Genomic DNA, 26,847 nt, shown 5'->3' with positions numbered 1-26,847 from the left:
AATTTGGCTTTTGTACACACCAATGGGTGTTGCAGCTTAGCTCAGCCCAACCGACCCCAATATCCAGCCCACACTTAGGCTGTCGGGTGCTACCACTTGTCTAGCCATGCTTACCCCTAGTCCTGGCTCTCCTGGTCACTGGTGGGACTTGCAGCCCATCAGGGAGGTGCCCTCGTTTCCCTGCTGGCCCCAGATCTTGTACTTTTCAGGTGGTTCTATAGTTTGACTAAACTTGACCCCATTTCCAGCACTTGCCAACTGATGCTGCAGCAAAGCCCAACCAGTCTGCACTTGTCTGGCTCATGCATACACCAGTGGATTCAGTTGCTTAGCCCAGCCTGCTCTGCCCCCAGTCCCAGTTCTCATGCTGACCAGTGGGAGCAGTGGCCCAAGGAGAGACCTCACTGCTCCCCTACCTGGCTCGCTTGCCGCTCCACCCAGGTCTTCCATGTGCTAGTAGGTGCTGTGTCCCACACTGGCATGGCCCTCCTCACTTCAGCATTTGTCAGTGGATTCTGTAACTTTCCCTGGCCCACCTGCCACTATTCCAGTTCATGCTGGCGGGTGCTGCAGCCTAGTCCTGCCCTGTCTGCTTCCATCCCTGGCTTTCATGCAATCCAGTAGGTGTGATAGCCTAGCCCAGCATGACCCACATTCCATCTTGGCTGTGGCACATGCCCATGTTCTAAGATTTGTGAAAATCCTGCTTGGTCTGGTCCTTGCCCTAGGACCAACCCACACACTTGCCAAGGAGTGTAGCTGCGCTCCCCAGTCTGACCAACCCAGGCCTGAATCACATGCTCACCAGTGGGAGCTATGGCTCACCAGGCCCACTTCCAGACCCAGATCTCAGTGCTGGCAGCTACTAGAACCTTACCCAGCATAGTGTCTCCCTTTGTCTCGACCTCTGTGTGAGCTGTGGATGTTGTGGCCCAGCCTGCCCTACACCCTATTCTTGGGTGCGCTTATGGGTGCTGCACCCTGTACCAGCCCAGCCTGTTCCTAACTGCAGTGCCCATGAGTGTCTTGGGGTTCCATGGTCATGTGTAGCTCAGCGATGTCCCCCACAGAATCTGCCCCTAGACCTGGTTCTCAGAGCATGCTGTTGAGTGTCACGGCCCAGCCTAACATTCCCTGTCCCCTATTCCAAACCCATTAACTGGTACTGTGATCTAACCCTGCCAGGTAGGCCCCCAGCCAGCCCTAGCTTCAATGTGTGCTGGTAGTCAGCAGTGGTCGATACTAACTAGCCCAGCTAAGGTCTCCCACATAGGTGGGTGAATCATTCTGACCCAGAAAGATGCTCTAGCTTCCCTCCTCCAAACCACTTAGCCTCAGTCAGCAGAAGTGCCCTGGAAGTCATTCCTCACCTGTAACATACTCCCTCAGTGAGCCTCCCTGTTCCACATCCCCATGCTCCCTTCGCCAAGCAGTCCTCAGTCCCTGCGCCTGAGACACCTGGGTCCCCCCAGCCCAGTCTTCCGGTGATGTGTGCAGGCCTGGAACTCTGCCTGCCAAGTAGGGACCCAACCTCTTGGCTTGCATGCTGGCCTGGGACCTTGCCCCTCCACCCACCCAAGATGCAGGCATGTGCTCAGTTTCCCAAGCCCAGTCAACCAACACACCACATCAGCATGCTAACCTCTCCCCCAGCCCCCAGAGAATCCCCAGGCACACTCCACCTGCCTGGGCAGGAGCCCCAGGGTCCCTGCACGTCCCCACAGGCACCATCCCCACCCCCCAGGCACTTATAGTGCAGTAGCAGATAAAAATATTTTTTCTTTCAGTCGAATTTTCTCAAATGAACACTGTTTTCTTTTGCTGCTTTCCCAGGCACATTGGCAGGGAGCTGGATCGAATGTGGACAACCAGGATCAGCCCTGCGGGTGGTGGTTTAGCCCACTATGCCACAGCAGCAGCCACAGTGTTTTCTTTTTTAGCTTTCCTTGTATAAATTACACCTGCCCCTTCCTTCACATCTCTCTGACTTATTGGTCCTTCATACTTTGCTTTATTTCTTTTTAAAAAAGATTTACTTATTTTTATTGCAAAGTCGGATATACAGAGAGGAACAGAGAGAGGAAGATCTTCCGTCCAATGATTCACTCCCCAAGTAACTGCAACGGCTGGCACTGTGCCGATCCGAAGCCAGGAGCCAGGAACTTCTTTCCAGATCTCCCACGCGGATGCAGGGTCCCAAGGCCGTCCTTGACTGCTTTCCCAGGCCACAAACAGGGAGCTGGATGGGAAGCGGAGGTGCTGGGATTAGAACCGGCGCCCATATGGGATCTTGGTGCATCCAAGGCGAGGACTTTGACCGCTAGGCCACGCCGCCAGGCCGTAAGTATTTTTTTTTTTTTTTAAAGAAACGTTTTGCTCTACTAGGCAAACATCCCTTTTATTACTGCGCTGAGCTCAAGGTTTTAACCTGTTTGATATGACAGCCTAGCTTTTAGCATACTTACCTAGCTCTTTTCCTTTAGACTATCTCCTGGAAAATCAGCAGTTCCATCACCCTAAGCAATTGTTAGCCAGGCAAACCTAACTTTATAGTTCCAAAAGGGATGACTCTTAACTGTCTAGATTGTTGGTTGCCATGGAGCTGGTGTAATTTACAAAGTCATAAGTTTGGAGGTTTTTTTTTCATCTTGGTCGGAATGCCCTTAGCAGGGCTTGAAACCAGCAACAGTACGTTTCTGGTTTTCTTTTTTGTTTGTAACAGCAGTTCTGTCTTTTTTAAAACAGTGTTTTGGTTTGGCATTGTACATTCCCATATGGGTGCTGATTCAAGTCCCAGCTACATCCCTTCTGATCCAGCTTCATTCCAATGTGTCTGAAAAAACGGAGGATGTCTCAAGCGCTTGGGACCCTGCACCTCCATGGGAAATCCGGATGAAACTTCTGATTCCCAACTTGAACTTGACTTGGCTCAGTCCTTGGCTATTGTAGCCAGCTGGGACACGAACCAACAGATGGAAGATCTCTCATTCTGTAACTGATTTCAAATAAATAAATCTCAAAAAAAAAAAAATGAATGGACTATCATGCAGCTGGTTAGAGCCCCTGTAGGAAGCTGGTTCGAGTTGACTCTCCTGTGTAAGGATCCTGTCCATTCTCTATGAATTTTCTTTAAAATATTTTTATTTCAACTGGAAAAGCAGACTTACAGAGAGGAGAGAGAAAGATCTTCCGTCTGTTGGTTCACTCCCCAGGTGGTTGCAACAAGCTGAGCCAATCCAAAACCAGGAGACCAGAACTCCTTCCAGGTCTCCCAAGGCTTTGGGCTGTCCTCGACTGCTTTCCCAGGCCACTAGCAGGGAGCTAGATGGGGAGTGGAGCAGTCCAAATACGAACTGGTGCCCATATGTAATCCTGGTGGATGCAAGATGAGGATTTAGTGACTAAGCCATCACGCTGGGCCCTCTATGAATTTTCAAATGAGGTTTGTAAGCCCCCCAAGTTTATGTTTACTCCTTGAACATGCAAGGACAGTAACAGAGCTTCTGCGCTTGTGAACCAAAAGAAAGCCACCATAGATTGCTCACGGCAGACTCGAGGGAGCAGGCAGCAGAGAGCATGGTTCCTGTGAGCCCACAGGCAGTCCTCAACAGGCAGAATCAGCGTCCTTGCAAAGCCTCCAGGAAGCCAAAGGTAAGACAGATGCATCCCGTGTGGTCCGGGAACAAGGGCCTGTGTCTGGGCAGTCTGGTGGTTCACTGGGCCCCCAGTAAAGTCAGAACTACCAAAAGGGCAGCACAGCCAAATGGGAGGGAGGGAGCGAGAAAGGTCTCCGGTGGGGCTGGATCGGCACCTGCGCTCTGTGTTCTGTGTTCACTCCGTTGTTGCAGACAGCTTGGTGCTTCAGGTCCACTGTGACTCCACATTATCCTGGGCAGATAACAAAAAGTGAATGAACATGGCAATGGAATGGCATATCAAAGGCTTCTGCGGTTGTGGGAAGGGATTTTTTTTTTTTGAGGGGCAAAATTAGAGTGAAGAGGGAGATCCTCATTCACGGTTCCTTCCCACATGGCTTCACTGGCCAGAGCTTGGTCTGAAGTCAGAAGTCAGGAGCTGCTTCTGAGGTTCCCATATGGGTGCAGGAGCTGAGCAGTTGGGCTGTCCTTTGCTGCTTTCCCTTTGCTGCTTTGCAGGGTGTCTGATTGGAAGTGAAGCATCCAGGTCTCGAACCTATGCACACATGGGATATGGTGCTGCAATAGAGGCTTAGCCTACTTAGCCATGGTGCTGGCCCCAAGGAGCAGGGCTTTTCAAGGGGCTGGTGTGGAGCAGTGAGCCAAGCCACTGCTTGCGGCCCCTGCCTCCCCTGCTCAGATTCCCAGCTGCTCTGTGTCTCATACAGTCTGCTGCTCGTGGCCTGGGAAGCCCGCAGATGATGGCCCAATTGTGTGTTCCAGACAGAGTTCCTGGCTCCTGGCTTCAGTCTTGCCCAAAATTGGGTGTTGTGGATGTGAGGGAAGTAAAAGTGGGTGGAAAAGGGGTGTGTGTGTGTGTGTGTGTGTGTGTGTGACTCTTCCCTCTTCCTTTTAAATAAGTAAATCCTGGAGCAGAGAGGGAGGCAGGCAACATGAGAAAGGTTACTGGTGTGGTTTCGATGTTAGTTCAGATGCAAAATGTCCTAGTATGTCCCAATACCAACAGGGTATAATCCAGTTATAGTGTTTAGAACAGCGCCTTGCATAGTCACACGGGGCACCTCAGATGCACGCCATCGACAGATCTGAACCTCCAAAGCTGTGAGCCTCTGTAAGCCCCCAAGTAACTTGTCTAGGCAGTTTTGTCATACTGATGACAAGCTGACAAATAGTCACATGAGTGACTTGAAACAGTCATCCTTGGCTCCCAAGGGCATCCGTTCAAGGTCGGGAGGTGGTTGCTGGGAAGGGGTCCCCACAGCAGTGTTTTTGTGTGGGGTTGCGGAGGCCTTTGTGCAGGGTGGGCTGTGTGTGAGTCCCTCTGTCCCGCAGCCTCCTGGCCCTGTCGGTGTTGCAGTCTCAGGACTTGACAAAGAGTGAATTCATTAATGCTCTGCCGGCTTTCACAAACATTAAGAGCAACCTTATGCAAGACAGGAAAGGCAAAACCAGAGCACACCTATAGACAAGCCAGCAGGGGACATTATGAGTGTGTAACAGCAAGAACAGGGTCCCTGTCACCCACATGGGAGACTGGCCTGAGTTTTCAGCTCCCGGCTTCAGCCAGGCCCAGCCTGGGCTGTGGTATATCAGTGGAATCTCTCTTGCCCTCTTTTCAAATAAAATGAAAATATTAAATTGAAAAACAAACATAGGAACAACACTTGTTTTGTAGTGAGGTATTTTTTTTTAAAGATTTAAAAATGTATTTGAAAGGTAGAGTGGCCAAGGAAGGAGAGATTGAAAGATTGCTCATAAACTGGGTAACTCCAGGAAGAAGCCAGGAGCCTGCCACTCCATCCGGGTCTCACGTTCAGTGACAGGGGCTGCCGTGTGGGCATCCAGCCTTTGTTGGAGCCCACGGTGCAGCCGGCCTACCTGTACTGAACCTGAAATCCAGTCTTCATTGTGGGAGAAGTCAGTAACACGGAGTGAGACATTGTGAGAAAGAAAGGGAGAAAACTGACTTAGGAAACCAGGAATGGAACTGAGGAGGGGTTAGATTGATGCTTTAACACCCATCCTCCCCACCCGAGGGGTGGGACAAGGTTCAGGTAGAGAACACATCCTCTCCAGCATGGCCCAGGCTGGCTGGGTCCATGTTCTGTGACAGGCCTCATGTCCCCAAGCTTCGGGGAAAGGCCAACAAAATCATCAGAGCGGCTAAGGAGTCCCGGCTCAGACCTAGGTCACTCAGTCCTGGGATGTGTTTCAGGCCTCTGTCCCAGCCCTGGCTGCCGTGCCTCTGCCCCGGTGATGCAATATGCTGGCCTCTGCCCCAGGGCACAGCACCCCCTCTGTGCCCCAGAGCTGCCTGTCCTAGGAAAGAGATAGGGACCTGTGTGTCCTCCCTCCCCACGTGACTCCATGGCCATGGGGATGGGTACAGTCTGTTTTCCTGACAGGCAGGGATTGGACCCTCCTGGCCCCTCGAACACCACAGATGTGTTCATGTGATAACTCAGAGATGATACCACCAGTGACTTCATGGACACCACTGTGATGGCATAGCAAGTAAGGCAGCTGCTTGAGACCCCACATGGCACATGAGTGCCAGGCTGGAGTCCCGGCTGTTCCACTTTCAATCCAGCTCCCTGCTCATGGACTGGAAAATCAGTGGAATACACCCAAGTATCTGGGCCCCTGCTCCCTCACTGGGAGACCTGAAAGAGGCTCCTAGTTCCTGGCTTCTCTCTGGACCAGCCCTGGCTGTTGTGGAGTGAACAGAACACACACACACACACACACACACACGAGTGAGTTCACAGCTCTCACTGTGAGAAGCGCACAGGGATGCTGGGTGCAGCAGGGTGCTGCCAGCCTTTCTAGTGTCTGCAGTGTTCACTGCTTGTTGAGTCTGAGCAGCATCCTGAGGGGCAGCATCCTGAGGGGCTGGGCCAAGCCTCTGCCGGAGCCAGGTGGGCGCACATAGGGCCAGCTGATGGGATCCCCTCTCTCTCTCTCCCTTTCTGCTGGATAGGCCTCCAGCTGCCTCGCGTGGGAGGAGGGCAAGGTCTGTCTCCCTTCCCTCCTCCCCCTACTCAGCAGGCCCCCTGCCTCTGGGGCTGGAGAGGAGCCGGCCCCATCCCCCGCCAGGCGCAGGGCCAGCCCAGATGTTTCCGGCGCCCCGCCCTTGGCTGGGCTTCCAGCCCCACTTCCCAGCCCCCCTCCTGGCCAGATTGCTTTGTAGCGGGACAAGCGGGTGGGACCCTGTACCCTCTTCTTCAACTGTTTCCCCAGGTCTGACATCCCTGTCCATCACTGCCACCCGCCCACCTGCCTGCAGCCACAGACCTGGTCTCGGGAAGCTGCGGGTGGAGAGCGCATGGACGCCTCACCGCAGCTGCCCTACCCTCCCGTGGTGCTGGGCTGTGTTAGTTAATGAAGGCTGGGAGTCGCAGAGGGGGCTTCCGTGCAGAATGAGGTTAAGCCAGCGGAGCATGTGTTTTGAGTAAGAACAAACAGCAAGCAGCTTGTGTCCTTGTCTGCATGCTGTAGGTGCTCAGGAGACCCCTGTTTATAAACAGGTGGTCAGCGGGGAATTCAAACACAGTTCCTCCCCCAGGACAGGGGCTGTGTGCCCGCTAGAGCCTCACAGGGAGGAGCTGTCATGCAAAGGAATTCATTTGCAGCAAATGAGAGGACTCTTCTAAAGCAAGGACCCACCCCCCAAGTAAGGAAAACTGAAATCTGTTAGTTATTTAATTACTTTTTGTTTATTTGAATGATAGAATGATACTAAGAGAGAGGGTGAGAGAGATGTTTTATCCACTCTTCCCTCCCCAAATAGCCACATGGCTAGGTTTGGGCCAGGCAGCAGTCAGGATCTAGGAACTTCTTACTGGTCTCCCACATGGGGGTTAGAGGGCTCCAGGCATTTAGGTCATCCTCCACTGCTTTCCCAGGTGCATTAGCAGGGGGCTGGAAGGGAAGTGGAGCAGCTGGCACTTGAACTGGTTGCTCTGATATGGGATGCTGGCATCACAGGCTGGGGCTTAACTCACTGTGCCACAGCACCAGTCCTAAGCATCTTTTCTTACAAGGAGGAAATGAACATGCAGAGAGAGGGTTTCTGGTCACCCCATGAAGGGGCAGGTCCAAGTCCATGTGGGGTTTATGCTTTGGTGATGAGGCCTCAGCTGCCCCAGGGACAGGGATCTTGGCATTACAATGAAGCCACGGCAACCTCTGGACACCGTGAGCCAGTCTATGCAGGAGTTGCAAGGGGGCTGCAGGCTGCACCTTCCCCTGCAATGTGACAGGAGACAATGTTGGAAGGATCTTTAGGTCTGGAAACAGAAATGAGTTTCCATGGAGCTGTTCAAGCTGCCCAGGGCATCAGCCAGTGACAGGCAATACCGGGAACTTGTCCCAGGAACCCCAAGGCGATGGCACATTTAGGACCAATTGTCCCAGACACTGCCACGCCCATCCCAGGCGCCGTCTCCCAGGCTGCTCACTGCAATGTCTCAGCAGGCGCGGGCAGAAGGCTGTGTTCACCAAGGGTGGTGTGAGCCCAGAGCCCCTGCTGCTATGGAACCTGCTACCCATCTGGGTGTGCCTCAGGCTTCTCTGTGAACTTGGTGTCTGACGTCCCCTACACAACCACAGAGGGAGACTAGGTGACTGCAGCCCTGGCAAGGCATCCCACGCCACCGCTGCAGCCAGAAACTTCCCTGCAGTATGAAAACCACTAGAAGCTTTGCTTTTCATTCATAGTTTTTTTGTAATTTGTTTTGTTTTGTTTGGATTTTTGTTAGTTTTATTTTTGGTGGTGGTGTTTGTTTAGTGTTGTGCTGTCTGGTAAAAGCGACAAAACGTGACATTTTCCGTCTTGCACCAGCCTGTGGCCCAGCAAATTAGGCTGCCACTAGGGACACCCACATCTGGTGCCCGAGCATCCGTCTGCGTCCCGGCTGCCCCGCTGCAGAGCTGGCTGCCTGCTCCTGTACCCTGGGAGGCAGCAGGTGACAGGTTGGTGTCTGCCGCCCTGCCGCCACTTGGGATGAGGTTTTAGGCTCCAGAGCTTTGGCCTGACCCAGCCCTGACTGTTACAGGCATCTGGGGAGTGAACCAGCAAATGGAAGATCTCTCTGTCTCTTTCACTCTCTCTACCTTTCAGTTAGCTGGAAATACATAAGCATTTTTGTTTAATTTGAGCATCTCAAACATTCCAAATATGAAGTTTGGTAACACCACATCTGTGGAGCCGAGGCAGGCATTTGACCTGCGAATGAGGCGCTGGTTCCAGTACCCATACCGGAGCCAGCCTCGGGTTCCTTCCTCCAGTTCCTGGGAGGCAGTGGCAATGGCCTGCCGCCCATGTGGGGGATTGATCCATTTGGGAATGATTCATGTGGGGGCATGATCCTGAGGTCCGAGCCTTTGGTTCTGGCCCAGCCCAGCCCAGGCCAGGCCAGGCCCTGGCAGGCATTTGGGAGTGAACCAGGAGATGGGAGCTCTTGCTGTTTCTCTCTTCTGTCTTTGTGTCTACCAGCTAAATAAATCCACATGTAAATACCCCAGGTCCACCACTCCAGCATGCCTCCCCTTTAACCAGAGCCTCTGTCCCCCTAATCACAAACTCCTCATCTCCTGCCCTCCCAGCTATGGAAAACCCCCTCTCCTTTCTGCCTCCAGCAATCTGCCTGCTGGAAGAAGCTCACGCAGGTGGAATCATCCAGTGTTCCCTTTTCTTTCTTTTCTTTTTTTTTTTTTAATTTAAAAAAGTTTTTATTGGAAAGTCAGATATACGGAGAGGAAAAGAGACAGAGAGGAAGATCTTCCGTTCATTGATTCACTCCCCAAGCAGCTTCAATGGCCAGAGCCAATTCAAAGCCAGGAGCCAGCAGCCTCTTCCAGGTCTCCTATGTGGGTGCAGGGTCCCAAGGTTTTGGGCTGTCCTCGACTGCTTTCCCAGACCACAAGCAGGAAACTGGATGAAAAGCGGGGCCTTCCAGGATTTGAATCGGCACCTATATAGGATCACGGCGCACGCAAGTCAAGGATTTTAGCCGCTAGGCTACTGCACCAGGCCCCATCCAGTATTTTCTTCAGATTTTTTTCTTAATTGGAAAGGCAGATTTAGAAAGAAGGAGAGACACACAGAGAGATTTTCCATCCACTGGTTCATTCCCCCAATGGCCACAATGGCCCAAGCTGAGCCAATCCAAAGCCAGGAGCCAGGAGCTTCTTCCAGGTTTCCCACGTGGGTACAGAGTCCCAAGGCTTTGGGCTGAGCTCGACTGCTTTCCCAGGCCACAAGCAGGGAGCTGGATGGGAAATGGAGCAGCTGGGACTAGAACTGGTACCCATATGAGGATACATATGGGACCCCAGCACCAGCATTTGCAGGCAGAAGATTAGCCATTTGAGTCACTGTGCTATACAAAACCAACACCAGTGCCTTATTCTCAAAGCATAACCACTTGATACATTCTTGAGGAAAACAAAACAAAGCAACAACAAAAACCCCGCATGGGTCTTTGAGAAGGATCTAAATGAGCCAGGGACCAGATGGTGATTATGCTGCCTGCGGTGGCTGTAGCTGCCTAGGTACACTGGCAGGAAGCTGGATGGAAAGTGGAGTAGCCAGGACTCAAGCTGGCACTTCTACCTGGGATGCTGATGTCACAGGCAGTGGCTTAACTGTTGCAGCCTTGCTCTGCCCCTCACCCTCACCCTTCCCCAGCAATGCCTAGGGATGAACCCTAAGGGCTACCACAAACTCTAGGACAGGGTACTGTGACAACCTAGACCCATCTCTGTCGTTGCATAGCTCCTAATTCAGAGAGACCAACATATCTCTGCAGGCACTCAAAAGGGCCTGGGCAAACTCTGGCACCAGGCAAGTGCTGAGGCAGTGTATGGAAGGCTTCCTGGAGGAGGTACCTCCTGAGACCCCAAGCTACTAGGGATTTTACCCTCCTCCTCCTCCTCCCCTGCCTTCCATCCCAACTCAGCTACACACAGAGATCTGGCCGCTTACGTCTTAGCCTTGTCCCAAGGTGCTCAAATGTAGAGTTCTGGAGACCAGAGGCTGGAAATGGGTGTGGCAGTACAGGGCAGGGACACCAGTGGGAGCTCTGTGTAAGTGTGCCCCCCACATTGGCTGGAGGTGTCATCACAGAACCTCCAAAGCAGGGTCCGTTGGCCTCAAGTGCACAAAGGCAGACTCCACAGCAACCAGGAGCCAGGCAGCTGCGGTTTCAGCCCTGGGATGCCTGCAAGGAGAGGTGGGTGTGCCCAGAGCATGTCTAAGTCCCCGGTTGGCTGTAGGGCTCCTGGTCTGCCTTATGATTGGTCAATGATACATCCTATTCTTCAGGGAACTGTCTGGATGGCCAAGTGGGGTTTCGGTCACTCTGGGGGCTACAGGCAGGTTGTGCTTTTTGCCACTGCCTCATTCTGTGAGTTAATTTCAGCAACTAGTATGTTCTATAAAAGGCAGGGCAAGGAACTTCAAGCCAAGGGAGGGAGGCTAGCAGGCTTGGGTCTGTAGGGGGCTCAGTTACCCTCCAGTGAAGCAAGCTGAAGTTTTGGGAGGGGACACTATGGAAGGTCACCACAGGGCACTGGGCAAGTCCCAAAGCTAGGGGCAGCACAGGCTCTCTAGCTCAGCCCAGAAATGCAAATAAACTGAGAATACCCAGTGGATCATGGGGAGAAAACTGTGTAACCGTGAAGTTACTGCAGTAACAAGTATGCCTCTTTGTTAAGATTTATTAAAATGCCAGCCAGTGGTCCTGCCAGCTGCAGCCTGGCCAGTGTCCCTAACTTTGATATTGTTCACTGTCTCTCACCATCTCTGACTCCTCCAGGTTTGTATTCATAATGGCGTACAGGAATCTGTTAGTCCCCACTATCCTTTCTCAGGCTAGCAGAGGGGCCAAGACTCTCCCTCCTCAGCTCCTTGGGCCCCTGCAGTGGGAACCTTTGACCGAGTTCAGAAAGTCCCAAAGTCCCAGCCATGAGGGGGCAGGGAAGGGATTGGGGCTTGTAAATGGGAGAACCATTGTGAACAGGCAAGCACCCACCCCCTCTCAACCCAGCTCTCCATTCCGATAGGTAAGAAGCGAGCCAGATTAACCAAGTTTATGTTTTAATCAGCATCTTGGCTGTGGGTCAGTGGGGCTATGGTGGGGGACAGGGAAAGCGTGCGGGGGTGGGGGGTGTGAAGATCTGAAATGGGGGCTGGGTTTCTTACCAGTGATTTCTCTCTGGCCAGGGAAGCCACCAGATACAAGAAACTCCAGGGGTGATGGGGCAGGAGTGGGGAAGGGGACCAGCCTCTGTGTCCTCCCCGCCTGCCAGTTCCACTTACCTAGGGATGGTTGAATTGCAGTTTCCAAAAGTCAGTGCAGGCAAAGGGTGCCTTGGGTGGGTGGGAGGTGGGGTGGGGTGGGCGAGGGGGAGAACCAGGAAAGGAAACTGCATTTTTCCAGGTTAGTGAGCTCCTACCTAGATGACCACTGGAGTGGCCTGGCCGGTACCTAGCAAGGGGTGGTGGTAGGGACGCCTGTAGCTGTGGGTTAGATGGCCCAGGCTCCCACTGTGCCAGGCACAAGAGAGCAGAGGAGCAGGGGCTGTTGCTGAAGGTTTCAAAAGGAGGGGATGTTTGACCAGGGTTTTGAGGGATGAGTAGGAGTTTGTGAGTTAGCTAGGACTGGGAGGCAGCAAGAAACTCCAAGGGGAGGGATTTCTAGGCAGCATTTGATCCCCAACCAGCCAGGCTTGTCCTGCAGCTGCACCCGCAGCTCTCTGGAGTTTCTAGTCAGTAGAGGGGAGGAAGTTGACTGGCAGGTGAAACAGTGGCTGAAGCCTAGAACTGGCGGATGCAGAGGTGTGTTGCATGTGGTGCCGGTGTGGAGAGGAGCGGGCTAGAAGATGGGTAGCCCACAGAATCACAGGACTTGGGTAAAGGGGCCGAAATTGGAACAGCGATGGCACAAACCCAGGTGCCAGGGCGCGCAACCAAGAGGATGGAGGTCTTGGCGTCTCCAAGGGGGCCCTGTCTCCCCTGGGGATTGGGGCTGAGCTCTAGCAGGGCAGTGTGGGAGGAGACGGGGCGGGGAGGAGGCGGCCAAGGGGAAAAGTCCAGCCTCCCGGGCGTTCCGCGCCACCAGGCGGACCTCCAGGGCTTGATCTGCGGCCCGCACCGACGGAGCGGCCCTGGCAGTGCTGCGTTCCCGGCGCGCGGCGGACCCGTAGGCAGGCAGAGCGCCAGGGCCACAGCGGGCGCACGCCGGGACTTTGTGCGCGGCTCGCAGCGACTGTGGCATAGGAGAAAGTGAAGACGCGAAGAGGAGACCTCGCCGAGGTGAACGCAGGTCCGGGCCGACGCGAGCTCTCAGGCGAGGCAGGGGTTGTCACTGGGGAGGAAGCGCCGGGACCCCAGCGGCGCTTCAACGGTGCAGAGGCGAGACCCTGGAGGCGGGGGCAGCACCTGCTGGGCGATCCCCGGGAACAGGCCCCTCTCCGCCTTCCAGGCTACCGGGGGATCGCCCGGGGTGTGGATGCAAGGCGAATGGCGCGGGCTGGGGATGGAATGTCCGCTTCTTAGGGGAGGTGCGGGCCCCCTCCTGCCTCAACTCCCCTCCTTCATGCTCGGGAGTCCGCAGACCTGCCTGCCTTCCCACCCGCGGGAACACTGTGCGTGGAGCCCAGCCTGCGCTGTCCAGTTTGGCACTGGTCAGAGCCCCTAGACCAGGGCTGTTAGCTACTAGAAGCGCTGAAGAAACGGAACTTCGGCCTTCGTGACTCGGGTACAGGCGCAGGGCAATGTCCCCCTGTCCTCCCACAGCCCCTCCAGGCTCACCCTGTAGCCACTTGAGCCTCCCCACCATGTGTCCTGCTCCTTAGAGTCATCTCCTCTCCGGGCAGAGGCGGGGAGCAGGGGCAGGCGGCAATCCACCTCTCTCTGTTCACTCCCGGAGCCTCTGATTGGACTAGGACCGTAATGAGTGAGTCACTGTGCTGAAGGAACAAGCGCGAGCGAAGTGTGCTGTGCCAGGAGAGATGTTGCTAGACTGGCCTTCCGTTGTCCCCCATAAACTGAAGTCATCATGAACTTTGCAAAAAAGACGGGTAGAATTAGGTTGTGGAGTTGGAACACACAAGTCGGTGCTTGTGTGATTTGTGCCGCATTGCTTATGTCGGAGCACAATGGTGTGACGCCTGAGCACACGACCTGCCAGGCCAGGTGTGCGCACAGTGGATCCATACACCCCAGCTGCTCAGGAGGCACGCTGCATGCGGGGCATGCACACCATATTGCACATAGGCGTGTTGCACACCCCCCTCACAGGGCCAGCAGGCCGAATGGTAGGGCGTGCTTACAAGGCACTGTTTAAACTAGGAGAGAGTCCATGCTTTTGTTTTGAAGCAGCTGTTTCAAAAATGCCTTCAGAGACTTTTTCAAAACGAATCAATATATCTTGGTGGTCACTCAAAGTGATTCTTTGAACAGTTGTTTCCAAGCAGCTGATGGGACGAACTTCTTGCTGAGTTGCAGTACTAAGTTCCGTCCCTTTGATTTTGAAATGTTTTCAACAACTCAGCAGCTGTTTTAACTGCTCCGAAGCCAGCTGTTCTTGAACCCGAGCCAACGTCCATGGACGCGGTCTCTCCCACACGCGTGGAGACGCACACCGGAGTCTCTCCAGCGCACCTTGGCGCTCCTTGCGGGCTCCTGCGCCCGCCTCCTTGCGCGCATCCTTGCCCAGCACACTCTAACCCGCCGCCTCTCCCACAGGCAGAGATGCGACTGCTCTTGCTGGTGCCGCTGCTGCTGGTCCCCGCGCCCGGATCTTCGGTGAGTGCGGCCCTGTGGCCTCGGAACCACGGGGCATGCCGCTCGGGAACGTGGATGGGGGTGGGGGAACAGTGGTGCGCTCAGGAGGGACCTTGTGCCCAGAGAGGTGGGATGGGCGGAGATGCCCAGGGGGCCCGCAACTGCGGGAGGATGCTGGGCCAGGATGGCGACACTCCCCCGCCCCGCCCCATCCCCCATTACTGTCCTCCCCACCTCCATGCAGTCCCATATAGTGCTTCAGAGAAACACTCCCCAAACCCCCACCCCCACCCCGCCGCAGTGACCCTCGGAGATGTGAGGACAGGTGCGGGAGGGCAGGGAGCTGCCCAGTGCAAGTTAAATAACCCCAGATACCTACCACCTGCTGGAGCCAATCAGGACTGCCCCCCAAGAAACTCATGGGAAGAAGGGTTTTGCTGTTCAACTCGCTGCCAGCTGCTAGGTCCCTGTGGCTCCTGAGTACTTGAGTGTGGAGCCGGTGCAGATGAGGAACTGAGTTTAAATTTTATTTGGTTTTAATCCATTCAAGTTTCCATTAATCGATTAAGCGCTGTAGCTAGTGGCTGCCTAGATGCAAACATAGGGGTGCTTGTGGGCATTTGGTGCAGTGGTAGAAACTCTGCATGGGGCCTGGGCACCCAACACCAGGTGTCTGGGTTCAGTCCCAGCTCTGCTCCTAAGCTGCATTCTTGCTTTGTCTTGGGGTGGCAGCGGTCATGGCTCAAGTCCTTGGGTCCCTGCCGATGTTGTGGGAGACCCAGATGGAGCTCCTGGCTCTTGGCTTTGGCTCAAGCTGGCACCAGTATGTGTGTGCGTTTGGGGGAGTGAACCTGCCGCTCTCCTTTCTGCACTCCAAATAAATAACTTCAAAGAAACTTAGAGGGTAGAAAAAGGATGCCAACTGACCACCAGAGCGTCTGTTTCAGTAAAAGAGGCCCTGAGGATGGCCCTCGTGGAGAACATCCAGGGCCCTCGGCAAACAGGGATTCTTGGGTGATTTCCTAGACTGCGGGAGGAGATGGCTGCAGGGCTGGGGCCACCTGGCCCAGTGTCTGGCACAGATCAGGGTGCAGAGGCGGCTAGGCCCTGAGCTGTCCCCTGTGCCCTCCACAAGGGACACCCCCAGCATGCCCACCCCTTGGTGAGGCAGGTGCAATGCGGGAAGAGGGTCCTCTGGGAGAGGGACAAAGCTCAGGGGAGGGCAGGGTAGAAAGCTGGCCTCCGTGAGAATGGGGGAGAGGAGATGGATAGTGGGCACTGGGCACTCCTCCAGGGGCCCCGATGGGGCCACAGTCATTGTGTGGGGGCCAGAGCCCAGTGGCCTCATGTTCTCTCCCCTGCCCTCTGTGGTCCGTGTGCCCTAAATGCCACCTCCTGGGGGTCCCACTGTGGGGCTAATCCCCCGTGCACAAACGCTGAAGTCACACCAAAGCCCAGATGAGGTCCCTGGTGACAGTGTCAGGACCCAGGGTGACCTCTCCAGCTCCCCTGACCAGCTGGGCAGAGGCCAGACACCAGGCCTCGGGCTGTCCCTATGTGGGAGGACAATACCCACCATGCACAGGGTGTCCTACAGATGAAGCAAGGTTTACAAAACTCCCCCTCTCCATCCCCCTGGGTTCTGGCAGGTCCTCATTCCCCTAGCACCCCTAAGAGTGAGGTCCCATCTACAACAGACCCGGCTGGCCTGAATCTAAGGCAGGAGCCTGGAATTCAGTGCCGGGAACCCAAGCACTTGAGCTGCCTCCCCAGGAGGAAGACAGAAGGGCTGTGCGCAAGCAGCTGTGCCAAGTGCCTAACCTGAGTGGCTGAAAAAAGGTGGTGACTGCTCCCCCCACCCCCATTCACACCAGGCAACCAATGTAGCAGGAAGGCAGCTCGAAGCTGCTCCGCATGGGGTTGGAAGAGTTGGTGGGTGAGAGAGCTGCCTGAGACTGGTGAGGACAGGCCCAGCTGCCAAGGTTGGGGCAATTCTTCCTCTCTGGCCTGCCCGTTGGTGGTTTGGGTATTGATAGAGGACCAAGGCTGCCTTGCTACTCGCAGTCTACTGTGCCTGTCCTTCCATACAGACCAGGGCAGGGAGGTGGACAGGGCACAGTGGCCTGGCACCAATGGGATGCTGCCTTGGGTACTGAGTATAGGAAGCAAGAGGGTGTATGTAAGGTGCCTGGCCACACATGGGGCTCCTGCATCCAGGCTAGCTCACCCATCCCGATGGCCATAGCAGCCCCCTTGCTTTGGTCACAATAGGCCTGACTGTGGGGAGGCCTGGATCTTGGCAGGTTGAGGGTGCCAAGAGGAACCAACGAGGACACCCACAGGCCTTGCTGAGAGCAGTCAGCAAGAAGGGCCAGGATTCAAACCCTGTACCTGTGTGGCCTTGGGGGAGGATGGGGCTGCTGTGAACCCCGCTGCCACTCCAGCATTGAACATCTTCCCCTTCACCCCAGAAACTTGACCCAAGAATATATCAGTGTCCCTGGGAGACTCCTGAGACTCAGACTCACTGGCTGTAGGAGTTGGCCAGTTTGGTCCCCTTGGGCAGGGGGCAGAGGTGATCTGGAGGAGCAAAAAGCAGCCCCTGAGGCCTGGCAGGCTCTGTGTGGAGTTCAGCAGGTGTACCCCATGACCCACCCTGCTCAGTGGGCAGCTCTGATTTGGGTGGGGGCTCCTGGGAGCCCCAGAATGCAGCATGCCCTCAGCAGGTATGCGAAGCCAGGTCTAGTACCCTCAAACTCCTTCTCCTAGCCAGAAGGTGGAGGCTGGGAGGGATGAAGGCCTGCCCCTGCGCCATGTGCTGCTCCCTGGAGTCTTCCCTCCCATCCTTGCTTCCATCTCTCTTACCACCCCCACTACCACCTTCCTTCCTTCAAAATTTGAAAGGCAGGGTCCGGCACGATGGCTCAATGGGCTATTCCTTCCCTTGCAAGCCCCAGGATCCCATATGGGTGCCAGTTCATGTCCTGGCTGTTCCACTTCCCATCTAGCTCCCTGCTTGTGACCTGAGAAAGCAGTAGAGGATGGCCCAAAGTCTTAGGACCCTGACCTTCATGGAAGACCTGGAAGAAGCTCCTGGCTCCTGGCTTCAGATTGGTTCAGCTCTGGCTGTTGCAGCCATCTGGGGAGTGACCCAGCAGATGGAAAGTCTTGCTCTCTGTCTCTTCCCTCTGTAAATCTGACTTTTCAAGAAAAGCAAATAAATCTTTAAAAAAAATTGAGAGTCAAGAGAGATAAAAAGGTTGTGAATACCCTAATGGCTGCAACAGCCGGGGCTGGACAAGACCAGAGGCAGGAGCCACGACCCCATCCAGCTCTCATGGGTGGTAGGGGCCTAAGCACTTGGGCCATCGTCCACTGCTTTCCCAGGTGCGTTAGCAGGGAGCTGGATCAGAAGGGAGCAGCTGGGACTTGAACCAGCGCTCTGATGGGCAGTCCTTGGCCAGCACTTGCTTGAAGGGCTTGACAGGGAGTTGTGCATTGCTTTGTCTTTGAGGGGCAGCTGCAGTGGCCTGCAGGAAGCCTGGGAAATGAAGCCTTTATTTTGGGTAGCCTGATACACAGCTTAAGAGTGAAGTTCTGGAACTTTCTCACAGTGTTGTGGAGGGGTGGTTACTGGGGGTACTCTTGGAGGGGGTCCCTACCACATATTGACTGGAAGGCCCTCCCCCGGCCCCCCGGATATTAAGTTCCTAATTGAATAGGGCAAAGCCACAGAAACTTTTGGAAGAGAGCGCCACACAGGTGCACCAAGGCGAACCACTGCCCACAGACCACCCCCTCCACCAGCTTCCCCCTGTTTCTCACATGGCTGCTCCTCTCGCCCTCAGTGGCAGGGGTGAGCTCTGTCTCCCAGTGCCTCACAAGGATGACCCATACCAGGGAGTATCATCCAGAGGGGAGGAAATCTCCTTGCGTGGCCTGGCAGATCACAGCCGGAGAAACCCACTGGGGGGCGGCTCCTTTGACCCAAGTGGAACCCACAGCTGAGCCAGGTTAGGTCCGGGCAGACCCTTGCAGTCCCCTGCAGCCTCCTGCCTTCCCCTCTCTCCGCATGCCCCCTGCTCCCCGCCCACCCTATCATTGCTGATGCTTCCTCCCAGGTGGGGTGCCCATGTTGAAGCTGTTAGTGAACACGTCTGGTGGTGCCTGGCGGTAGTGTTGGTCCTCCAGGTCGGGCTGGAGAAGGGGTGATCTTGGGCTCCAGGGCCCGCCCCACCCTCCAGGTGTGTGTGTGGTGCAGGGGGCAGTCTCAGCGCACCCTGTGGGTGTCCAGGCCCACATTCACTCACTCACATGCTAAGCGTGTTGTCTTTTGCAGGTCCCCAACGTGAGGCGGCAGGCCGACGCCTGGGGCCCCTGGGGCCAGTGGAGCCCCTGCAGCCGCACCTGTGGAGGGGGCATCAGCTTCCGGGAGCGCCCCTGCTACTCTCAGAGGTAGGGGAGACCCACCCTGTGGGCCTGGCACATTAAGAGGTTGAGGAGAGCATCCCAGCCAGAGGCAGGCGACATCAGCAGAGGACAGGACATAAAGTCACCTCCCAGGTCCCTGCACCTGATCGCAGCAAGCACCCCCTCTTTTCAGAGAAGCTGGAGCAGGTCTATGGCTGCCGTCCTCCCACCCCGTACCTAACACAGGGCACCTGGCAGGTGCAAGACGTGGTGGGATCGCAGCTTCTAACACCTGCAGGTGCTTTACATTCTCTTCATCAGGTGTAGATGCGCCCCACCTGCGGGCATTAGTTAAGCCCCTGTGTGTCCTGTGCCCTGATGGGTAAGCAAACGGGATGGGTCAGAAGGGCAGGTTTCCGGTGACCAAGATCCCGTGGAGAAGCGCGAGAGAGACGTGTGCCTGGTGTTATTGGCTCCTTCCTAGCAGAACATGGGTTCCTTGGTATTTTATCTCCCAGGGCACAATTCAAGGGTGGTCCCCGGAAATGGGCTGTGAGAGGCAGGGTGGTCCCGAGGTAGGTGCCCCACCCCCCACCCCCCGACCCGGGACAGTGAGGTAGAATCCTGCCCGTGCCAAGACCCGGCGAGAGGCTCCTGGCCCGGAGCAGCCGCGGGGCCGCTGGCGCTCCTGCTGTTTTCTCGCCCGCAGGAGGGATGGGGGCTCCAGCTGCGTGGGCCCCTTCCGGAGCCACCGCTCCTGCCGCACCGAGGTAAAGCACTGGGGGGCCAGGGGAGGCCAGATTTCGTCTCCTACTTGGCTGCGGGGAGGTGGTCTCTTGCCTATCGCGTCCCCCAGCCCCCGCGCTGCTCGGCTCCCGCAGCCCTCGGGGGCGCCCAGGAGCGCCGGCACACCGGCACGACCTTCCTGGTTCCGACCCCACAGAGCTGCCCCGACGGCGCCCGGGACTTCCGGGCCGAGCAGTGTGCCGAGTTCGACGGTGCGGAGTTCCAGGGAAGGCGCTACAAGTGGCTGCCCTACTATGGCGGTGAGCAGCACGCAGGCCGCCCGGGAGCGCTGGGCCCTGGTCCTCCACCCTCTGGTTCCCTTCCCACCCATCTCGCCCCCTCCTGGTCTCCTGTCCCCTGGTCCCAGCCCTCATCCCCACCTTCCACCCTGGACCCACTCCCTCTTCCCCGCAGGTGCCCCTTGCATTGGTTCTCCCAGCCCCTACCTTTTTGGGATCTCATGTAGACCTCGCGGTTCTATTACTGGGTCCCAGGTGCTTTGCAGCTTGAACTGGGCAGCGTAAGGCAGGTTCCCACCCTACAGGGCCTAAAGGGGGGGCGTGCCTGCTTTCCCTGGATCGCCTGGTGGGGCAGTCCCGTGAGAGCCCGCTCTGATGTTGTTTGCTTTCTTTGAGGGGCATTCTTCCAAGGTCTTGGGGAGGTAGGGTTGGTACCCCCAGGGTTGTAGGGGACAAATTGCAGCCGCTGTGCAGGGGGCAAACTACAGGGTGGAGAGCCAGGAGCTGGGAGACCTGAGCTAGACCTGGACTGCTGCTAGATAAGTGGGAGCTGCCTGGGGCATGGGAGCTGGCTTCCAGCATCCCCCCATCCGCCTGGGAGGCTGCACCAGTAGCTCTCGGTGCTCGTGGATCCTGACTGGGGACAGATTATTAAGAATGTGCTGTGCACACTTAGAGAACCACTGGGAACAAATAAGGCACAGCTGACAGGGCACCTGCCTGGCGTCCGGGTATCCCTTCCTTCCTTGGTGTTCAACTGAGCCCACCTCTCACTAGGTTGCTGGGAGCTAAGTGTTCTAGCTCTGGTTGTTGTACTTTGCCCTGGCTGATGATACTCCCATGTTGCCCTTTGGTGTTGGGGTTAGGTGGCCTGGACAGGAGCAAAATTCTGATAGTCGCAGCAGAGTAGCCAATCAGCGGGGGTACTGCCTTCTCCCCATCCCTAACCTCAGGGTTGCTGGACTGACCCCAGGCATTCCATGCAAGGCTGTCCTTGAAGCCCAACCTCTCTGTTGCCCCCAGCCCCAGACAAGTGTGCGCTGCACTGCATCCCCAGGGGGGAGAGCTTCTACTACAGGCACAGGGAAGCTGTGGTGGACGGGACGCCCTGCGAGCCAGGTGGCCGGGACGTGTGCGTGGATGGCAGCTGCCGGGTGAGTGTCCCTGCCAGGTGGTGGTGGGCCACAGGTGGCTCTCCCAGAGCCATGTCCTCTCGAGTCAGCCTCATGCCTCCCTGCCCTCCCTGCCTCCCTGCCTCATAGCGTGAGTGGACTCCCTGGGGTGTGTGCCAGGAAGGAGGCTTGGGCAGAGGTGAACGGAGCTGCAGAAATCAGCTCCTGCTGGGACTCAGCTGTGTGGTGGGGCTGGGGCCAGGACTGCGAGGGCCTACGGCCAGCAGCTCTCAGGGTATGGGCCCTTGTTCCTAGGTGTTCCAGCAGCCTGGGCTGGCATGAGCTATGGCTGGTCTGGGTGTGGGGCTCACCCTGTGCCCCTCCTGTAAGCTCTGTGGCAGAGAAGCGGCCCCAGAGGACAACAGGGTGGCATGGCTGAAGTGGGAGGCATGGCTGAGCAGCAGGAGTCGCTCCCCTCTCTGCCCCCCACGCCCCAGCTTGCTGGGAGACTTGCACCCACCCTGGGGCTGCTTGGGGCCCCAGTGTCAGTAATGCTTGCCTCTGCCTGGCAGGTCGTCGGCTGTGACCATAAGCTGGACTCGCCCAAGCAGGAGGACCAGTGTCTGCAGTGTGGGGGTGATGGCTCCACCTGCTACCCTGTCCGAGGCACCTTTGATGCCAATGACCTCGGCAGAGGTGGGGCCCCTGGGGGTCCGCAGATGGCTCCTACTGGGCTCTCTGGCTTGTGCCTGCCTGGCCTGCCTCCCCCTCTGGCTGTGGCTCCAAGCCAGGTGGCCCTCCTGGCAGTGGAGGGTCTGGCAGAGTGGGTGTGCTGAGGAAACACGCCCCCGACTGGAGGCCCTGAGTGCCCACAAGCCCTTGTCCTTCTCTGTCTGCCCCCCCGCCATCCTTTCCCCGTCCCCATCTCTACCTCCTGCTCCATCCCCATCTCTTTAAGCCTCCCAGATCTTCCCATCCCCCACCCTCCCCCCCTTGCCATGCCTCCTGGGGGTGGAGGTGCCTAGGTGAGGACAGCTTGGCACCCTGTCTCTGCCCATCAGGCTATAACCAGATGTTCGTGATTCCCGCGGGGGCTACCAGCATCCGTATCCAGGAGGCTGCGGCCAGCAGGAACTTCCTGGGTGAGAGCCGCGTTGGGGGTGCTGGGGCGGGGGTCAACTGGCGTTTGCTCTCCTGGCTGACCTTAGCCGTCCTGTTTGCGCTCAGCCGTGAGGAATGCTCGCGGGCAGTACTACCTCAACGGGCGCTGGACAATTGAGGCGGCTGGGGCCCTGCCGGCAGCCAGCACCGTCCTGCAGTATGAGCGCGGCGCTGAGGGGGAGCTGGTTCCGGAGCGGCTGCGGGCCCGGGGCCCCACGTCCGAGCCCCTGGTCATTGAGGTGAGCCGGGCTGTGGGAGGGGAGGCTCCCCAGCCAGCCCATTCACCCTGTGTTGGGGCCCCAGGCTGGCAGGAGGAGCCACAGGGCCAAGGAGGTTGGGAGGGGCACCCGGCAGGTGGAATCAGGGAAACCCCTCCCCTGCGGCAGCTCCTGAGCCAGGAGCCGAACCCTGGAGTGCATTTCGAGTACTTCCTGCCAGTGGGCACCCCCCGCCCCGGCTTCAGCTGGAGCCACAGCTCGTGGAGTGACTGCAGCGCTGAGTGTGGCAGAGGTGAGGGCACCCTTGCCCGGGGAGGGCGTGCCCCGTATGCCAGGCAGTACCCTGGTCCAGGATGGGGCTGGGGTGGACAGGTAGGTGAGATGTCATGAGTAGGGATCACCTTGGAAACAACCCAGGGGCCCGCGGGCTCCCAGGAAGGGCCCTGGCCTAGCTGAAGAGAACTGGAGAGGGCTCCCAGAGGAGGGGCTCCATAGGGAGCTGAGGATGGCTGAAACTCTTGGTCCCAGTTTGCTCATCTGCATGTGGGGGGCAGATGGAGGTGCCCAACCCAGGGGTTGCTGGAGACAGTTGGGATGAGCTGTGGGATGTGGACAGGGGTCACACAGGGAATACGGCCCCACGCAGGTCATCAGACCCGTCTGGTGTTCTGCACCACCGACACAGAGGCCTACCCCGACCACCTGTGCCAGCGCCTGCCCCGGCCTGCTACTCGCCGTCCCTGCAACCTCCAGCCCTGCCCCCAGAGCAAGCGGTGAGGCTCTTGCCTCTGCCCCAGAACCTGGGTGGGAAGGAAGCTGGTTGTGGGTGTAGAGCTGCGGGGTTGAGCAGCCCAGTGCTCCCTGGCTGAGGCTGGGGCAGCAGCTGGACCTGGCAGGCCCCAGTGCCCAGGGCTGCCCACTCAGCCCTCCCAGTCTGTGTGATTCTCAGAACTACCCCCAGCTAGTGACAGGGGACAAGAGACCCTCCAGGAATTCCTGCAGGTCCCAGCTGCATGTGGCTTGGCTAGGGGGCAGAGGGTGGGGTGGGGTGGTGCCCGTCCCTCGACATCCTGGGTTGCCTCCCTTGAGCCCCTAATCCCCTACCCCCACAGCTGGAAGACAGGCCCCTGGTCCCCCTGCTCTGTCTCCTGCGGAGGCGGCTCCCAGTCCCGCTCCGTCTACTGTGTCTCCTTGGATGGGGCCGGTGGCCAGGAGGCGGCGGAGGATGCTGTGTGCGCAGGCCTGCCTGGCAAGCCACCCGCCTCTCAGGCCTGCAACCTGCAGCGCTGTGCCGCCTGGAAGGCTGGGCCCTGGGCCGAGGTGAGCTGTGCTGCTCTGCTGGCTACCCAGACTGGGTGTGGGGAGCTGGGTCCGTGGCGTGGACATTCAGGCTGGGACTGGACATGTGTGTGTGTGTGTGTCCTTGGTCCTGGTATGAAGCAGCTGCTGGGGCCGCTGTTCCTGGGTGCAGGGAGGGGCTGGGGCTGCTAGCTGTCACTTCCAGTGCCTGCACATGCCAGGGTTGCAAATGAGGGGACATGGGAGACGCCTGGACTGGGCACTCTGAGGCCAGGCTGTGTGAGCTTGGGGGGCAGGGATGGGGGGAGCTTGAGCTAAGGGCGGGTCCTTGCAGTGCTCTGTGACCTGTGGCACTGGTGTGCGGAGGCGGAGTGTCACCTGCCGTAGTGACCAGGGGGCTTTGCTGCCTGCCACGGCGTGCCCCCTCGAGGACCGACCGTCCCTCAGTGAGCCCTGTGTGCGTGATGACTGTCCCTTCCTCGCTGGACAGGCCTGGCACATTGGTGCCTGGGGGATGGTGAGTGCCCCCTGCATCTGCTCCACTCCCCTCCCTGCCCTTGCGGTGTGCCGTGGGTCTCTTGGTGGCCCCCACACCCCCTTGGGTGCCCCATGCTCCTCCCTTCTCCATGGGGTGTCCCCTTTGTGCCCTCTCCCTTGGGGTCCTCCCCGTGCCGACTTCAGGGTCTCTCTTCCCTGACTCCCATCCTGGGCCCTAGTGCTCCAAGAGCTGCAACTCAGGGGTTCGGAGGCGACAGGTGGTATGTGCCCTGGGGCCTCCCAGCCACTGCCGGAACTTGCGGCGCCCAAGGCCTGTGGACATGGAGCCCTGCAACACGCAGCCCTGCCACCTGCCCCCAGGTAAGGCCACTCTGTGCCCTGCGCTCCTCTTGGCCCCTGCTCTCCTGAAGCTGCTGGCCTCTGGCCCCTCCCCCACTTTCCCAGTCCCCACCAATCCCCCAGCAGCATCTGCCCCACCCTTCATGGCGCAATGGCATGTTGGTGTCACTCTGCACTTTCTGGTGCTGTGGTGGCTGGTCATCTTTGTACTCCACATGGAGCCCGCTTAGCCCAGTGTTGGTTGAGTGAGCAGTTGAGTGCCAAGGACAGGGAGTGGTGGGGAAGGCCGACCTTACACCCTGCGTCTGCCTCTGCCTTCTCTGTGGCCCTATCCCATTGCTGGGGAGGAAGCCCCCAGGCACTGGCACAACCCAGAGGCCAGCCTGGAGGTGGTGTGTGGCTGGCATGGTGAGGGAGGGCCTAGGTTGGGGCCGAGCTGGCTGTGGCCCTGTGAGGCCTCAGATGACTTTGATGTGCTTCTGGGGCCAGGGCTGTTGGGGTCACCATCAGCAAAATGTGTCCAACTCCTCGAGGTCCAGATCTGGGTGCAGGGCTCTGGAATGCTTCCTGGCAGAGGCAGCCTCGAGGCTGACCAGGGACTAGGAGGACTCAAGGAGGGGGCGGGGAGCGAGGTCCGGACACGCTGGGAAGGCAGGGACCCTGGTGGCTGCTTTCATCCTTGCGGGAATGCTGGGGAAACGGGGACGTGGCACAGGGAAATATGTCGCCGTTGCCCTTGATCGTGCCCCGTAAAGGGCTTGTTCTTGGACCTGCTTCCCTGCACTGTGTATGTTCTGTGACTGCCTTCCGTCCCGCTCTCTGGTGTGCGATGTCTGGGGTTTCTGCCGTCATCTGATGGCCTGAGTATATTTTGGTTTTTTGAAGATTTTTTTTTAATTGGAAAGTCAGATATACAGCGAGGAGAGACAGAGAGGATCTTCCATCCGACGGTTCACTCCTCAAGTGACCACAATGGTTGGAGCTGAGCCAGTCTGAAGCCAGAAGCCTTTTCTGGGTCTCCCACACAGGTGCAGGGTCCCAAGGCCTTGGGCCGTCCTTGACTGCTTCCCCAGGCCACAAGCAGGGAGCTGGATGGGAAGCGGGGCCTCCGGGTTTAAAATTGGTGCCCATACGGGATTCTGGTGCGTACAAGGCAAGGACTTTAGCTGCTAGGCTACTGCACCAGGCCGTATTTTCTTGTGGTTAAAAAGTGCAGATCTGGAACTGTGCTCTGCTGTCAGACATGCGTGTCATTCTCGATGTCCTAGAGGAATCAGGGGCGCCGTCCGGCCCAGGGGGAGCGGCTGCTGAGTCCCATGTTGCTCGGTTCCCACCCCTGGCTGTTGTTCGCTTTCTGCTGACATGTGCCCTGGCTGGTGGCAGGTGGTGACTCTGGCGACTTGAGTCCCTGCCATCCATGGGGGACATCTGAGCGGTCCCAATGCCAGGCTTGGCTCTGTTGCAGCTACTGGGGAATGACCAGCAGATTGAATCACAAGCTCTCCTCTCCCCAAAAAGTCAATGATGGGACATTTTACATTCTCCTTCAGATGTTTTTCAAACTGCAGTTTATCCGTGGTGTGGCCTTGATTCAGATGTGACATTTCCACTGGCATATTCGAGCTATGTAGATCTCATGAAACTTAAGGTGGAGCAGAGTAGATCCGTGTGAGTCCTGGTTCTGATTCCCATTCCGGCTGCTGCTCACACAGCCTTAGGAGGCAGCAGGTGATGCTGCGGTGCTTGGGCCCCTGCCACCTGCGTGGGACTCCGGGATTGAGTTTCTGACTCGCACCTGCTATTGCAGTCATTTAGGGAGTGAACCAGTGATGGGAGACTTATGGCTTGCAAACAAAAGCTAAGAAGACGGATTTACAAATGCAAGGTGTTCCGAGTGTACCTGAACATTTCTCCAGCAGTCAGTCAAGTGTCCTTTTGAACTTGGGTGAAAGTTACTCTGGTGGTGGCAATCAGAAACTCTGCAGCCAGTAGGGGGCACTAGAGCTGGCCCTGAGCCCAGGGTTCCAGGGCTGGTAAGACTGCCTGGTCTTGTTAGGGTTGGTCAGGTACCCTGGACTTCACACTACCATTGTCTGATAACGCTGGGGCAGCCATCGAAAGCACAGGAGTAAGGGAGGGCCACTGGGGCTCCCCACCCTGTTTGTGCTTTAAACTCTGCCTGTGAAATGCTGCGGTGGCCGTGGGAGGCAGGGGCTGCCCTCCCCAACAGGCACCTGGGGGTGGGTGTGGCCTCTTGGGCACATACCCTCTGGGAGATGGCCGTGAGGACTCAACAGCTGGTGTCCTTGTCGTCCACTGGGTGAACTGGATGGGGCT

General features: G+C 57.3%; 1 protein-coding gene across 1 annotated transcript in view; it reads left to right on the top strand.

Annotated features, from left to right (window-relative positions):
* The window catches only part of PAPLN (papilin, proteoglycan like sulfated glycoprotein), a 46,501-nt gene that overhangs the window by 8,514 nt on the left and 11,140 nt on the right, over positions 1 to 26,847 (top strand). Inside the window, exons 2-14 of the mRNA XM_058655197.1 lie at positions 14,410 to 14,469; positions 18,788 to 18,903; positions 19,568 to 19,628; positions 19,802 to 19,904; positions 20,907 to 21,037; positions 21,568 to 21,691; positions 22,057 to 22,137; positions 22,223 to 22,395; positions 22,543 to 22,666; positions 23,021 to 23,147; positions 23,487 to 23,694; positions 24,008 to 24,190; positions 24,390 to 24,531. Coding sequence (XP_058511180.1) covers positions 14,410 to 14,469; positions 18,788 to 18,903; positions 19,568 to 19,628; positions 19,802 to 19,904; positions 20,907 to 21,037; positions 21,568 to 21,691; positions 22,057 to 22,137; positions 22,223 to 22,395; positions 22,543 to 22,666; positions 23,021 to 23,147; positions 23,487 to 23,694; positions 24,008 to 24,190; positions 24,390 to 24,531 — 1,633 coding nt within the window. The remainder of the gene's footprint in view (positions 1 to 14,409; positions 14,470 to 18,787; positions 18,904 to 19,567; positions 19,629 to 19,801; positions 19,905 to 20,906; positions 21,038 to 21,567; positions 21,692 to 22,056; positions 22,138 to 22,222; positions 22,396 to 22,542; positions 22,667 to 23,020; positions 23,148 to 23,486; positions 23,695 to 24,007; positions 24,191 to 24,389; positions 24,532 to 26,847) is intronic.

The sequence above is a fragment of the Ochotona princeps genome, chromosome 26 (assembly GCF_030435755.1).
Source record: "Ochotona princeps isolate mOchPri1 chromosome 26, mOchPri1.hap1, whole genome shotgun sequence".
Taxonomy (NCBI): Eukaryota; Metazoa; Chordata; class Mammalia; order Lagomorpha; family Ochotonidae; genus Ochotona; species Ochotona princeps.
The sequence above is the reverse complement of the archived record's forward strand: the minus strand, read 5'-3'. Positions and strand labels throughout refer to the sequence as shown.